This window comes from Symphodus melops (genome assembly GCF_947650265.1).
Source record: "Symphodus melops genome assembly, chromosome: 8".
NCBI lineage: Eukaryota > Metazoa > Chordata > Actinopteri > Labriformes > Labridae > Symphodus > Symphodus melops.
In genome coordinates, this window is record NC_136698.1 from 25,891,266 (window position 1) to 25,907,529 (window position 16,264).

Consider the following 16,264-nt stretch of genomic DNA (forward strand, 5'->3'; position numbering starts at 1 on the left):
AGTCCGTGAAGACCTCGAGCATTACCTGAGCTATGAAAGGAATGTTGGGAATTTTAATTAGATCCAGGATTTCTCCTGGACTTTTAGCCAATGTTCTAAACCTCTCATCAAACTCTGGGCCCATTTTTTTTATTATCTTTCATTTTAGCTGGAAGTGAGAAAACATTCATGTTGGCCCCAGTGTGTCAGACACAGCAACCAAACCCCGAAGCTCAAACTGAAACACATGAAATGACCATCATCTTCTGATTCTTAGATGACGACGTCTCATGGAGGTGACAGAAACATGTGACTAAAGAGCTCATTGAGCGTGTTGGTGTTAAACTGCCTGATCTCACATCTTCTGTCGAAGTCACATCTCTGAGCTCAGGTGAAACAGGCTGAGCATTTTTTAAACTGTTTGATTCTTATGGAGGATGCAGATGACTGGAGGCTGATCGTACTGTAGGTTTCCTTTTTTAACTTGACGTAATGGACACTGTCTGGGAGCCCATGTTTTAGTGAGTTTACTGAAACTAAAGAGGACTAACAAAAGCTTAACTTATGCACAACAGGAGAACTTTATACACCGAGGATGTGCTGTAGTGCCATCGAGAAGCTCCCTCCACCTTCCTCTGAACTTCCATATTGAACCTATGAAAGTGTTTGTGAATTTACATCACATGGTGCCGCAGAAGTACGAGCACTAGTCTGCCCTGCTGGATGCAACGTATAGATTCATTATGACCCGACTTGAGCTTCTGCATTACTGTAGTTCTACATGTTCAGACAGGAAAGAGGTGTTTTTAAGACAGAACAAAAAAAGTAAGAGTTAAATAAAGGGGAACAAACCTGCTTCAATTATAATAATAAAAAGTGTGAAGATGAGGAAGTTAATGCATCAGGTACATTACAGCAGTGTGTTCATTCATCTGTGTCAAGTGATGGATGTACCATGTTGAGAGGAAGCTCTCAAAATACACGGTCCATCCTTCTACAGGGGAGGATATAGGGTTATTATTTTGTTAGGAGATTAGCACTCCTATCATAATCCAGTTAACATAAATAAATCCACACCACTCCTCTGTAAATCAGAACTGCTCCAAAAAGAGCACAAATGACTAATCCTGACTTCACTTATCCCATCGCACCATTCCAGCGGGCTTCAGGCTGTCACAGATAATTCACTACATTTAGAAAATCAAACAAAGCTCCAACATTCCTCTCCTGCTCCTGGTACCACAGAGTCTACTGGGAAATTATACCCGGCACAAAAAAACTATAAGAGCGCAACCCCCCCCCCCAAAAAAAACGTCCAGGTGGGATTTAATAACACACCGAAGTACAAGCAAAGTAAACTCTGACACAATTCAAGACAAACATTTAGTCTAGTCCACGACTGATTTACTTCATCAAATGTTTGTTTAAAGAGCCAGCATGGACGATTCTACCAAAACTACTGAAGCATTTCTACTCTGAAAACTTCTCAAACGTTTTTAAGGAACGAACATCTCACCTCAGATGCAAACAGGTCCACTTCTGTTGGTCTTTGAAGTGAGCGTGTGGCATTCAGGGACAATGCATTCAGTTAAATGAAGCGCTGCAGAGCCCACGTGGGCAATGGTTCACCCCACACTAGTTCGAAATGTGACCGAGGCTTTTTAATCTTCCAGCTTAAAGACTTAAAATGGTCAGAATTCTTCAAGTTTGAACTGCGTGCTTGTAAAAGCTACAACAACGTGGGTGAAGGTGGTCCGAACGGTATCGCCCCCCGCAGCTCGTACGGCCAGTTTCGACCATCTGAGTTGGACTTTGGACTCAGTTTTGGTCAAAAATGGAACAGAGAGGCAGCTCCTGATAAACAGGTGCTGCTATGTAACGACGTCAAATTAACCTGCAAGGTCTTTGCTAGTAAATCATTACATGGTCAACAGAGAAGTGAGGTGACAGTGTGATGTCAGACTGAAATGTGAAGCACTCCGTCTGGTTACTCTTAAAAGGCAGCGTGCTCATATTTTGGCTCTCACTTCAATAAATGGCCTCCAAACTCTTCTAATTTTTTGATCTTCTGCTGAATGTTTTTTTTTTCTTCCCCATCATATAGAATACAAACTTTGGGGATTTTAGGCAACAAACATGTCTATATCTGTGCCATCAACCCTGAAGTGTTTGGGGTAAACTGCATGTGTGAACACTAAAACCCAAATTCATCAGATGGACTTTGTCCACAGAGTTTCTCTTGTATTTCGTCCGATCGGCAGGAAGTCTGAGTGTAAGAACGCAGGAGGATATAATCAGGAGAATTCTCCTGGAATGAGACGTTTATTCCCTGCGGTTGGTGCACGTCCACAGACTGTATGCATGTGACTGGTAAGATCTCTGTGCAAGTCATGAAACTGCTGCATTAGCTCTTTAGATCACCACTCGTTTGTTTACCGTAAATTCCGTACTATTGAGCGCACCTGGATATCAGCCGCACCGGCTAAAAATAAGTAAATAAATGTATTTGTACATATATAAGCCGCACTTGATTATAAGCCGCAGGTGTCCACGCTATAACAAGAGCTATTTACACAGACGTAGGCTACCGGTAACATCCGCAAATACTGTAGCGTCCGTACGGACGTTAAAGGACGACGAGAGCGTTCAAATAATAACTTTTAATAACCCGATCACTGTCGGCCGTGACCACGCCGTTTACAGCAGAGAGCAACACATAACTTGCCGTAACAATCCAACTCTCTCCCCCAGCGTTCTCTCATACAGCCACTCAACACGTTCTCGCTGGTGCATTCACTGACTCTCCACATAATCGGAATTATGAACACATTATCAACTACTGACTTTACAACATGAACCGTTACAATACGAAGCCTAGCCGACGGTGTCTGTAACACGGCTGATGAAAAAGATGACCGTAATATATTTCACAAGATAAAGTCCATCCATTCACTGCCTCAGAATGACTTCATTACTCACTTCCTCAGTCTCTGTTGTCGCTGTCAGTGTCATCTTAACGTGCAGCAGCTCTGTTAGCTTCTTTGACAGCCAGGTGGATCGCCTTTAACTTGAAAGCTGCATCATATGTATTTCTCCGTGTGTTTTCCATGATGAGGGTGCGTGCATGAAGCGCAAAATGACTGATATTAAGATCCGACGTGACGAAGTCAAATGTTTTTGCGGCAGAAGCTCATTGTCCCCCATAAAAAATCCATGCATTAGCCGCACCGGAGTAGAAGCCGCAGTGCTCGAAGTGTGAGAAAAAAGTAGCGGCTTATAGTCCGGAATTTACGGTATATTATACGTTTGTCATACTACACAGAGCATTGATATTAAGCCAAATGGTCTCCTCGTTGTGTTGTAAAGTGGATTGTTGTTTCATCCGTCACTCCTGCAACCACAGCGAGAGTCTCTTGCTGTGAGGTGTGTGTGTGTGTGGGTGTGAACAAGCAGAACAGGAGGTTTACAGGAGCAGTCTTCCTGAACTTTTCAGGAGTCTAGATGTGAAAATGGCTGTATACAGAGCAGGCTAAGCTCATACTAACATGCTAACGTGAATGACAAAGCCTGTTTAAAAGTAGTGGATGCATCCTCTTGCTTTGTGTAGTCAAAGGGGTGTTGGTTTTGCTCAGCTGGTAAAAATGCCTGAAAGTAATCTTTTAATAAAGATAAGGACCTTTCAACCTGCTGATTCTAATTCCAGCAGTGGGAAGGTCTAATGGCTGGAGGTCTATGAAAAGAATGACCCTTTTTCTTTTTGCCTCACTAAACTTTTCCTAATACAGTCGTTGTCTCAGTCACAGGTTTAAGTATTCTGCACTAAAGCATGATCGTCATTTTGTTGAATCAATGTCAACAACCCTCACATTCAGATGTGATCGCTTCTGGAAAAACAAATACAAACAAGGTGACACTAATGCTAATGCTAATCACTAATGCAAAAGTCAAGTCATGAAACTCATCATCTGCAAACCAATGAGCGATGTTGCGATTGCTCTTTGAACCTGCAGTTGGCACCAAATTTACTCGTAATCCATCCAGATTGTCGAGGATATTCACTTCAGACGGTACATCACATTTAGACATGTTGTCATGTGTCATTATCCTTCTTTACAACCTTTTTAAAACAAGCTGCCCACTGAGGCAGCAAGCACTGCACCATGTCTAGTGCATCATGGACAATGACGTTGAGAGATGAGACACAGCTCATCAGCCATTATGAGCTGTTCTCTGCTGCACTGACTCTAGAAGCACATTATGTCATTTGAAAGATTTTCTTTGTGGATAGCTGTGTTGGTTTGAGAGGCTGTCCTTATTTTAATCGGATTTTTCATAGTTTCATCTGTAAATTCAGCAATTAGGCAAGCACATGCCATCATGATCTCAGCTTCCTTTGATCTGAAAGGAGTCATTCAGAGTGTTTACCTTCGTGATGAGCAGAGGTTCTCGATGTTCCAGTCCCCCTCTGAGGGTGAATCCCCACGGTGCTCCCCCTGAAAGAAAAACTTCCACCAGGCTGCAGCCCTCTCCATCTCTACTTCTCATGTCCAGATCTTCGGATTTTTGCCTCACATGCCAAAGTCTCTCTGGTTCTGTGTAGTGCTGATCATTGTTATAACCCTCAGTGTCCATGGTGCTGTTAGAAATGTAAAGAAACAAAGAAAGATGTCAATAAATCATGTCCTGGAATAAAATCATGATACAGGAGTGTTCACCAAACTGGAGTCACTTTACAAAGTCTACATCTTTGTCCAAACAGCCTCGCAAGTCCAGTAAGCTCCAGCTCCATCTTTATGGTACTCAGGAACAAGACCATGTTATTCCCATACCAGTATCATAGCTCTGTGCTGGCCAATATGATGGTGTTGAAATGAGCCCACCACAGACAGATTCAGCAGCGTGTATCTTAACGGTTATGCCACAGAAACGTTTCTTTAAATAACATTGATTAGATGAACAAACAACAAAAACAAATGTTGTTCTCCCAGCACTATCTACTCCAGTTGTAGCAGAGCATCGCAGCTTATGCATTGGTGATACACGCTACTGTAATTTGTTCATGAGAAGCATCTTTCTGAGTACCTAAATAATGATATTTATTCAAAAATACAAGAAGAGAAGGATTCTTCTCATTGATTTTGTCTGATCTAAAATCAGTGTCGGTATCTCATATCCAAAAATTGGTCAGGAAACTGAACAGTTGTAGTTCAGTTTAAAGAGTGGTTAATCAAGAATGTTTAATTTCTTCTTTAATGCTCTTTCTACATTTGATGCTTTTAAAAAAAAAAAAAAAAAAAAACAGCAGCCCTTCTTGAGGCTAAATGTTTTCTTCTCAATCAATCGATCAATCTTTATATAGTGCCAATTCAGAACAAGTGTTATATTGAGACACTTAACAAAACGCCAGTAAAAGACCTTACTCATTGTTTTATTACAAAGACCCAGAGCTGATCCATCATGAGCAACATTTAGCGAAGGCTACTGTGGCAAGAAAAAAGAAAATCAGAAATCTCAGGCAAATCCAGACTCACGATGAACATCCATCTACCTTCAGGTTTAAGGATGTTTTAGTTTCTCTATCAGTCTATTTGAATGCATGAAATAATCAACTTTTAGCATAAACGTTTTACAAAACAAAATAACCACAAAGAAAATGAAAACTTACGTTTAAATATAAAGTCCGACAATACTGTTCTTTAAAACTACATGTTTTTTTTTTATTATTATTTATCAGACTGCATCTAAAATCTGCGACATAAGAGCTCCTAAGCAGATCATTTAACAGAATTTAAAAGTATTTGTTTTTAATTGGGTTTATTTAGGGGTTTTTTTTACACTATTTATTTTATTCAATTGTAGAATACTGTAGATATCATGCTGAAGGTTAAAATTGATGTAACCATTTGTTTAATAATAAATGGGTCAGTTTTTCTCCTGCCTAAGGACTGTTGTTCTCTGTTTGAGTAAAACCACTTGATCAAGCCTTTTCTAACATTTAACACGATAAAATAAAATCATAAAAGTATGTGTGATTAGTGCTGATGTCGTACCAGATCGATATCGGTATGGTATCGGAAGTGAAAAAGACAAAAAATAAAGTTGTGTCGGGACATCCCTAATATGTTTGAAATTTAAAATGAACCCATCTTAAACACACAAGATGATTGTGTAGATGAAGTATCTGTTATATCAGTCGTAAAAACCTACAGTTTGCGAGTTATAAAATAAATATTGACTAAGCACCTGCTGTCATACTGCAGACTTTAATGCTCTTATGAGAGACAAACAATGTCGAGGAGCACAATGGAAACCATCTCCGCCTGAAACAACACATTTACTTAGACTTAGTTTTGCCCTCTTTCATTAAGAGGTTTTTTGACCCTTCGTGTGAAATAAGAACTTTTATCACATAACATAAAACACACTGCGTCTTTGCCCCCTTTTCTTTCTTTTCTGAAAACAGTCCGAAACGATGACCTTACCTGGGAAATGTAACTTCTGGATAAACCGGCGAACAGGAACGATCGGTCCTCGAGCTGGCAGGTTAACGTAATACATACTTCATCTTTTTTAACCCGTTTTTATCACCATAGAAACAAACTTTATCAAAGTTCGCCGGTTACTGCAGCGGAAAAAAAACTCCACGTTTCCTCTGTTTCTCTCTCAGGAGCCAGTGTCCTACTTCATTGTACAAAGTGAGGACGACACACACTGACACACTCAGCAGCCTACAGTTTAAATGAGCTAAGCTAACTTAGCTCCGTCCACGAACAACGGGGGCGACACAGCGCGAGCGCGCCATCTAGCGTTAGACTGCCATTATCTTACTACTGTGCAATATTGTCTACTTTTATTTTTCTGCAATTTACATTTTATTCTGTGCAAATTATGTGGCTCCACCTTAGAGTGCACAAGACAACAAAAGAATGTAAAAAAGTCTAATTTAAGTAAGATGGGTTATGTATGGTAGGACTTGTTGACAGATAGCAGCATAATAAATTATTAATGGATATTGTAGAAGTATAAAAATAAACATTTGCACAGTAAGAAATGTAAACTATAGCAGAAGTATAAAATATAGATATTGCACAGAACAAAACGTAAACTATAGCAGAAATATAAAATATAAATATTGCACAGTACGAAACGTAAACTAGCAGAAATATAAAATATAAATATTGCACAGTATGAAATGCAAACTATAGCAGAAAAATGTAAATGTAAATGTTATTTGCAAGTAAGCTGAGACTCCCCTTTAAAACGTGTATTTTACTTTATCAAAGAAAATTCAATCTATTTTTATCTTTAAATGTACGATTTTTAAGGTGAAACGTTCATCTTTGCTCACGGTTGACTTGGGACGCTCTGGTTTCCATGACAACGCGTGAGTTTTAAGCAGGGTAGCAAAAAAGGGACACACTGAACCGATTCGCGGAAGTGCTTCAACTAAACGTCACCAGCCACTACTGTTTTTTTTCTCCCCAGTTTCAACTATCCGAGAGTTGACAAAACACTTAAATAATTCATTATTTGAGCGAGTTTAAAGGACTACCTTTGGAGACGACATATTGAAAGCATGTTTAAGAACTTTGGGAGCTGGCTTGGATTTGAAAACGAAAATGGAAAAGGTAAACAAGTCGAGTCTATTGTTGATGCTAAAGGAGACCAAAATCAAGACGTAAACAAACCGACTGCAGCTGCTGAGAGTGAACCAACCAGAGCTGCAAAAGAAGATATTCAACCATCTCAACTTCTGCAGACAGCTCAGGGCTTCAGTGGTGAGATTTAAGAGTACACTCAAACACACACACACACACACACACACACACACACACACTCTCTCTCTCTCTCTCTCTCTCTCTCTCTCTCTCCCTCTCCCTCTCTCTCTTTGTTAACGTGGGAGTATTTGTTGTTTACTCACTTGTGTTTGCATGATTTGTTTTTTTCGCAGGTTACATTTATAATTTCGCCAGCAGTGCCTCCAAGAGGTTGTCCGAAACAGCTCAAACCCTGAAGAAAAGTGTGGAAGAGGGACAGATGAACGGCATCATTGATAAGGTGTCAAATATCATGTGTTGTGTTTTTTTTCTCCTTCTTTTTTTAAATGTCACATTGATTTGATCTGTTTCCTTCTGATATAGACCATTTTAGGTGATTTCCAGAAAGAACAAGAGAAGTTTGTTCAGGAGAAAATGTCAAAAAAATCTGGTAAGTACTTTAAAGTACTGCAGTCTCCATGATGTATTCGAGGGAGATTGAGAAACAAATCCTTTCAGATATTTATCAAGTAAATCATCATACTCATTGTTTGTAGGTGCCGCTGTGCCTCCGTGGGTTGGTTATAATGAAGAAGAAACAATACAGCAGCAGATTTTAGCCCTCTCAGCTGTGAGTATTACTTATGAAACGTTTCTGTTCGAGGGAAAAGGCAAATTGGGCAACAGTACAATTTCTTTTTATTGTTTCATTTGTTGACAGGACAAAAGGAATTTTTTGCGAGATCCTCCTGCTGGAGTGCAATTTCACTTTGACTGTGAGCAAATGTATCCGGTTGCCATGGTGATGTTGGAGGAGGATGAGCTCCTTCGGAAGATGCGCTTCCATCTGGTCCCCAAACAGTGAGACTGTTTTGACATTCGGATAATACTTTATGTGGTCTCTTTTCATCATGTGCATCACTGCACACAGGCGTGGGTTTATTAAGAACAAAAAGATTGTTTTTATTCTATTCTGAGCTGGGCTGCATGTTCCACTGTGTCATTCATTTCAGGGTGAAAGAGGAGGCCTTCTGGAAGAATTACTTCTACCGTGTGTCCTTAATAAAACAGTCGGCTCAGCTCACAGCTCTCGCAGCGCAGCAGGCTGCTGAGCGGAGAGGCGTGGAGAACACTGGCACCAGAACTGAGGAGGTTCAACAAAAGGGTATCATTACTTTATAGTGCTCAAAATGGGAATGGACTCATATGTATCCCCTGCTTCCAAAGCAGAAACCATTTATACTAATGTGACAAATAGAGGCGACAGGCTTTGCAAATACAGAAGTATATTTTCCACTTAGCGTACCTGTGATTTTTAGTCATAAAACCTATTTTAAAGGTTCCTTTAGCCTGTTGTTTTATGCGTTTCCATCAGGGTCCACAGTCTAGCAAAAGTGAGGTAAATGATTCTGCTGAAAACAAAAGCCCCAGCTGTTTTCATGTCATCTTTGAGACAGGGACAACGGTGCCAATACTGAAATAAAATCCACCATTACCATTAAAAACAATCAGAAAAGAGAAATCAAGTCTTCAGAAGTCCAGATAGACCTAAACATCGTTAGTACCATTGTACCTTCAGTTTTTACAACATTATACCTTTTATTTGGAGTCAAATGTGTTAAAGAGCAGTATTATTAATATTAAGAGAAAAAATATTGAATGAATTATTATTCATTGAAGGAAAAAGTATGATTTTTTTTTTCTTTAAGAATTTGACTAATGTTTTGTTCTGTAGATGTCGTAAAACAGAAAACTCATGCTGCCAACCGCATAAACAAACCAAAGTCAGATGAGGTAGGCGATTTTCTTTTTTTCACATAAAATACCAATGAAATGATGAGAATGAATCCTTAATGAAGCTGAGTCTGACCTCTTTTTATTTCTGTTAAAAAACGAACGAGGAGGAGATCTCCACCAGCCCGCCTGTGTCTGAATTTGTGAGCGATGCTTTTGACTCATGCAACATAAATGAGGACGACCTACGCAAAGAAATGGAACAGCTGGTTCTTGAGAAGAGGGAGCATCCAAACACACTGCAGGGTGAGTCTTTTAGTTGAACTGGTTTCTGATGTCATTTAAGAGTTTATCAGAAGTTTAATGTGCGACTCTGCTCGGGGTTCTGCAGAGGAGACTCCTGACTGGGAGCGAGAGCTGCAGGAGGAGCTGCAGGAGTTCGACGTGCTGCCGGATCACGAGAACCACAATGACAACTGGGACAGAGAGATTGAAGAAATGCTGAAGGAGGACAGTTAGAACTCATACACACGCTCCACCGGCTCCACCGGCTCTAACTGTGTCATAATCACCGTTAAGGCCGGAAAGCAAACATGACAAGCTTTAATGCTCCCAGTGGATTCATTCATCTTCTAAATTCTGCAGGAGACAAATGACACTGAACCTTAATAACATTTCAGTGTACTATTTCTGTGGCCTGAATGGTTCTTGGGTTTATTGCATAAATATTTAGCATAGTCTCCTTCAGTTATGATTAAAGGTGCGCTCCTGCGTTCCCCTCCTCCGAGAAGAGTTTGCTTCAGAATTTGAGGTGAGATGATAAAAAATGTCACCACACATGTTGCCACAAGTGACAAAATCAGGATAAAGAGAGATGATAAAATATCAAATTAAAGTACAGCTAAAGATGCTGGCTAAATCCTGAATATGTTTACTCGTACTTTTCGTTTTACTTTAGTATTGAAAACTGAAAAAGTCAATATAATTGATGCTCCAACATATACTCTGTAAATATACACTCTCACAGGGGCGCTGGATAGCCTAGTGGTTACATCGAACCCCCTCATGTGCAGAGGCCACAGTCCTCATCACAGCCAACATGGGTTCAGATGTTCCATCAGCTATTTGGTGCATCTCCTTCAGTCTCTCTTCAGCTGTTCTGTCCAATAAAAGGCTAAATGTCCCCCCCCCCCCCAAAAAAAATACCCTTAACGTAGCAAATGCCTGCAGAGTTACTTCATGTTTACACAGCGTCCAAACTTTTATTTGATCCAGGTGTTGATGAAAAGTCAGAGATGATACAAACCAGCTCAGCTGCCGATTACACAGCATCCAAAGGTTTACTACCTGTAGCTCACTTTAAACCCCAGAAGTATAGAATTAAGTAAGGGTTCATTCCTTTTCTCTTTAATGCTGCTTATAAAGAAAACTAATGTGTCATCTGCACGACAAAGAAAGTGCAAATTCATATTTTAAAAGTTAGTGCAGACGGTCTACGGTCGTGCACCAATCACAGGGAATAAACGTCACCTTCACCTCCCAATCGCTCGAGGTGAATTCTCCTGATTACATCCTGAACATCAGCTCACTCTGACTTTCTGTGGAAAAAAATCGTAGGACGGCTGGCAGAAGAAACTTTAGATAAAGTCATGGTGAAAACGTGTCTGTGTTCAAACATGCAGCCCTCCCTTAGTTTTTTATTGTACACGAGTGAACAAGTCTTAACTATTACAGTTCATCAATCAATAAAAGTCACCATTTTTCAAGATATTTTTGCATAACCTCTGGAGAGTATTATTAAACATTTTACCCTTTGACTGAAACAACTTTGTTCATCAACAGAATAGCTTGATGATGCTTTGATAACCTATAAGATGTGATACATGTTAAACCTACTTTACATTAACAGTGCCTTGCTGTATTTTATGTGACGCACAGAGTTTTTTTCTTTTTCTTAAGAATGTAGTCATAAAAATGAATGACTGAACATGAACATGTCTAAGCACACATCCTGTGTATACTGTAGACGCTGATATGTAGTGTCAGTCCAAACAAGCCTTTTATTTGTACCAGGAAAATAAAGCCAAAGTTTATCATATTTAATTTGTATCTTCTGTGATGTAAAACTTCAGTTATATGTTTTGGTGTAATCATGACATTATAATGACTGTTAGCGATGCTTGTTGATGGGTTTTTTATGGTTATGTGAGGTTTGTTTTTGATACAGAAAATAAAAACATTAAATGTGCCTTTCATCAAAAACGTCTCTTTCTTGTTGTTCCTAAAGTTTAATGTTTGAGCTTAACTTTTGTTGTACGTGTCAAGTTTTATTCAGTCATTAACTGGGGAAACATCATAGATGACATATTCATGGGTCAGCTGGTTTCAGGGTTATTTTTTAACCCTGAACTTACTAACAAATCTAAGACCAGAAGAATATTTTAACATCCGTCTGCTGTGAGTGGAGGATTCAACCTTCTCTTTTGCACCACATTTCTTCAGGAGTAAATCTACTAGCATAAACAGAAACTGTGATGTGGAAACTTGAGGCTTCCTACAAAACACCCTGACAATTAATGCCCATCAAAAAAACACATCATGTTAAACTTCCTTCAAATAATTGCCATTTCTTGACAATGATTGTTTTTTTGTTGCCTAAATCAACTCCTTATGATTGCATGTGATGTGATTCTACACCTTTATGGCCTCTGTCAACAGTGTGACATGCAACCTTTTAGTTTGCTGAAGTCCAAAGACAATGTGACTCAATTGTACAAGCTTGGTAATATGGCAGCTGCTTGAAGGAGGAGAAAAATCTACCTACAGTCACTGAAGTTACTTTCATAATTCAAGACTTAGCCCTGATTGGTAGGTGAAGAGTTTTACTATAGGCTAGGCTATAAATATATGGCATAGTCAGCAGAAAAGCTACCTTAATGAAGCTAGCTCAATGATGTGCACAGACTAAGCTATTTTGGACCAAGAGTGGAAAGTGGAAAAAAAATGTTTGTCTTATTTCTTCCTCCTTATAGGATATAGGATCTAATTAAGAGAGATTTGACAACTGTATTACAATCTAACAGCTTGAAAAATTACAAAGGATTGATTTTTTTTTATAAATTAAATCAGAGGGTGACTTGAACATAATATTAATAATCATATCACCATTTGACTGCAGTATGCTTGTTGTGTCTGCAATTATTATTATTATTTTTTCCCCCATCTGGGATTGTATACCTAACATTGTTCAAATGTTTTTCCTCTTTGGGGGAGATGCACTAAACAATTGACAGACTGTGTTTTAGATGGAGCAGACATGACCTTAAACACTCCTGTTGATGTTGTTGAAGATGCCAGGCAGACACATGTACACCTTGAAGAGGACCAACCAAACACGTTAACCCCATTAATAGGCATCAGTCAAGAACAATTAGAACACAGTTGAGCTGGAAGGTGAAGTGAGGCGATGCTTGTGCCTCCTCAGCATTATTAGTGACAGTGTCTGTATGCATTTGTTTTTTTAAAGTACTGCTTTTTTTTTATTGCTGTTTTTTATTTAATTGTCATGTTCATTAAGCCCAGTGCTTTTTTTGTTTTTTAATGCACTGCAGGTTTTCACTGTGGGTTGAGGGGATTGAAATTTCATCTGTGCTGTATGTTAACATGGAGCATATTTGACGAATAAAGCCTACTAACCTACCTACCTACCTACCTACCTACCTGCCTACCTGCCTGCCTGCCTGCCTGCCTGCCTGCCTGCCTGCCTGCCTGCCTGCCTGCCTACCTACCAACCTACCTACCTACCTACCTACCAACCTACCTACCTACCTACCTACCTACCTACCTACCTACCTACCTACCTACCTACCTACCTACCAACCTACCAACCAACCTACCTGCCTACCTACCTACCTACCTACCTACCTACCTACCTGTTATGCTTTATTGTTGACAGAATTGAAGGTGTTAAATTGCTTAAGTCACAGAGGCATGTGCAAAAGTGTGACTAAGTCCATTTTTTTGTTACAAAACTTGCAGAAACTTTTTTAGTATGTCAATAGTGATCTGTTGTCATAACCTTATTAAGTAAAATAATTTAAAAAAAATCATGTATTCAACATATGGCTCCATTTTTCACGTTTTCTGAAAAACACTAATTCTAAAAAAAAAAACTCGTGTTGAGTTGTTCCGTTCACTGGGATGAAATGGGGATGAGGGAAGTAACGATACAAAATAAAATCCAGGAGAGGAAGAAAAGAGACAGGTAATCATTTACAAAAATACTATTTATTACAAAATCAAAGTCAAACACAAATCGACTCAAAATAAGCGTCTTTCAAAAACAACGAGAAGAAAAGCTGAAACTGTCACGAAATATAACGAACAAAAAAACCCCACAATTACCTAAAAGAACCGTCTGAACAACACCGTCCTTCCACTGAAGAAGCAACCACGACAACACACCAGAACAAACACAGTAACGCCACGGCACACAACGTGTTTGACAGGTAAACTGCAGAGTTTATATGTAGCATAGCGCCTTCTGAACACCACTGTACAGACAACATGTGATCATGCCACTATGTCAGCCTTTTTACTTCAGCTTGTGTCTGTTCACTACTTTAAAATCAAAACTGCTCCAACAGATTGTCAACAAATGAAATACAATATAAAGCATGTTGAGGCTGGCTAACAGCATCCCCTCTGATCTAACCAGACTCTGAACACAGAATATGAACTATTCAATCCATCAGACCGGAGATACAGGGTCCCATATTTTAATATAAGGTCAGACTGAAACACTCTTTTCTGAATCCCAGATCAGCGTGTTTAAGGGCTCTGAATATCTGTTCTTGTTTGAAAGTTGTGTCAGATGTTTGTATCTTTGATTTTATACTTATTTTTTATTAAGCCTCTGCCTCTGTGATGTAAGACACATTTCAAATCAGAGTTTTGATTTAATTTTATAGATTTTACCAAGACAAAAACAAATGATTCATCAAAGCAATTCATTGTTGATGAGACATTTTTTTGGAGAGGGACCTTCTGGAACAAAGACAACTTTCTAAAAACTGACACGCACGTTGATCTCAGTCACTGTGTAACATCACGGTGACACATTCACTCTCTAACTGCGAGTGACGAGTGCAGAATGAATCAGAGGAGAGAGGATTCTTCTCTGTTTATTGCTGAACTTGACAGGAATACATGAAACCAAAATGCATCCTCTGAATGTAAACACAAGTCCAGTAATGAACTACACTGTACACACAGCAGGGAATGACAGCGGCCCTATTGGTCACATTTAGGAGATCTACAATATAATACAGACTAATTTAAACATTTTATGAAGCTGTACTCAAATAAGAGAAGGACATTTTTCCAGCTGTGATTGATCGAATATGCTGCAAAATAAAAGAGTGAGCAGTTCAGAAATAATACATTTTAATCAGCTTTAAAGACGTGAGCACCGTCCTGTGTCCAAAGCATTTTTATGTCTTTTCCCTTTTTACAAACAAGGTCAAACTTACTTTAATCTCCAATAAATAAATGAACAAATAAATAACACACCTCAACAGTCTGCTATGTATGAAACGATTGCTATTTCAAATGGTCCCTTTAGCACTAATATGTTTTCAGAATCACAGTAGTTTATTTGTCACAGTTCACAAGCTGTACTGTATGATGAATGTGTCTGTCAGAGGGATTTAATCACTATCACCGTGGGAACGTGGCAAAGACAGTGAACATGTTTAATAAGAGCTGACTGAGCCAGAAACTCAAACACAAGAGAGTCCGTCTGAAAGATTCAGCCTGATTGGATTGTAGGACGAGCACTCGTTTACTCACAACGTATTACACAAGAGAAGGAAACAGTGATTTATGTTACACCTACATCAAGACTTCTCATTAAACTATCCGATGAACGCATGTGATATGAAGGTATTATCTTATAAAGGAGCAAAAGACGAAAAGAATAAAATCTGTGAAGTCAGAGGAGAATTTTTGTCATAAATGTGTTTTTTTCAGGAAGAGAGAGAATGCTTCACTTCATGTCACCCAGCCTGAGAACCAGACCAACTTAGTAATCCAGTTTGATTTGCTCTGGCAGACCGGTCTGGTCCCCGTTTCATTCGGTTTGCTTCTTAATCAGGTCATGCGAAACAAGCGGATTTAGACAGAGTGAATTAGACGTTGGAAGTAGACACCCAACATGGCAGCCTAACGCTTAGTCAGATGTTTCATTGCTCTCATTGGCTGTTGGTTTAAGAAGTTTTTGGTTCGTGCTCACGGATGACGCAACTTGGTAATTGTTACGAACACGCACACAAACAACCTTGCACACACACACACACACACACACACACACACACACACACACACACACACACACACACACACACACACACACACACACTTTAGAATTAGTTTTGTTCTGGGTTAGTGCTGCTGTTCATTGGATGAGAGTAAATTAGTCAAGTTAAATGTTCATTCCTTTTCACTAATTAGAAAGTAAGTTTTTCAAAACACTTATTTAGAGTCGGTCTGTTTTACTTTATTGATTCGAGGCGCTATCATTCAGTCTGCCTCGTTTTTTATTATGTATCACAACTTTGCTTCTTTTGTAATAAATAACTTCAAACCACCAACAACATCTGGTGTTTTATGTTTAAGTTCCTCACACGAGCTTGGATGGAACAGCAATCAAAACTGTAAAACAAACTAAACTCAACTCTGAGCCTGACTCACATACGAGTGAATGAGTCAAAAAGACACAAAACACACACAAAGGG

At 39.2% G+C, this 16,264-nt stretch overlaps 2 protein-coding genes across 2 annotated transcripts in view; one reads left to right on the plus strand and one right to left on the minus strand.

Annotated features, from left to right (window-relative positions):
* The window catches only part of shroom2a (shroom family member 2a), a 37,628-nt gene extending 30,330 nt beyond the window's left edge, over positions 1-7,298 (minus strand). The window contains exons 1-2 of the mRNA XM_079350064.1: positions 6,462-7,298; positions 4,405-4,615 (exon numbers count right to left, since the gene is read on the minus strand). Coding sequence (XP_079206190.1) covers positions 4,405-4,611 — 207 coding nt within the window. The 5' untranslated portion in view covers positions 4,612-4,615; positions 6,462-7,298. The remainder of the gene's footprint in view (positions 1-4,404; positions 4,616-6,461) is intronic.
* Positions 7,299-7,304: 6 nt separating this feature from the next.
* LOC306827943 (synapse-associated protein 1-like) lies at positions 7,305-11,575 on the plus strand. The gene is made up of 9 exons (XM_079350070.1): positions 7,305-7,757; positions 7,931-8,037; positions 8,121-8,187; positions 8,294-8,367; positions 8,458-8,597; positions 8,750-8,901; positions 9,472-9,530; positions 9,641-9,776; positions 9,862-11,575. Exons 1-9 carry the CDS (start codon positions 7,556-7,558, stop codon positions 9,987-9,989), a joined length of 1,065 nt encoding a protein of 354 aa, XP_079206196.1. The 5' UTR covers positions 7,305-7,555; the 3' UTR covers positions 9,990-11,575.
* The last annotated feature ends 4,689 nt before the right edge of the window (positions 11,576-16,264 follow it).

Bases quoted from the DNA above. Each gene is read 5' to 3' on its own strand.
- LOC306827943 (XM_079350070.1), top strand. From the start codon at position 7,556: ATGTTTAAGAACTTTGGGAGCTGGCTTGGATTTGAAAACGAAAATGGA. The intron at 8,368-8,457 runs GTGAGTATTACT...ATTTGTTGACAG, and splicing joins AGATTTTAGCCCTCTCAGCT to GACAAAAGGAATTTTTTGCG. The intron at 8,598-8,749 runs GTGAGACTGTTT...CATTCATTTCAG, and splicing joins TTCCATCTGGTCCCCAAACA to GGTGAAAGAGGAGGCCTTCT.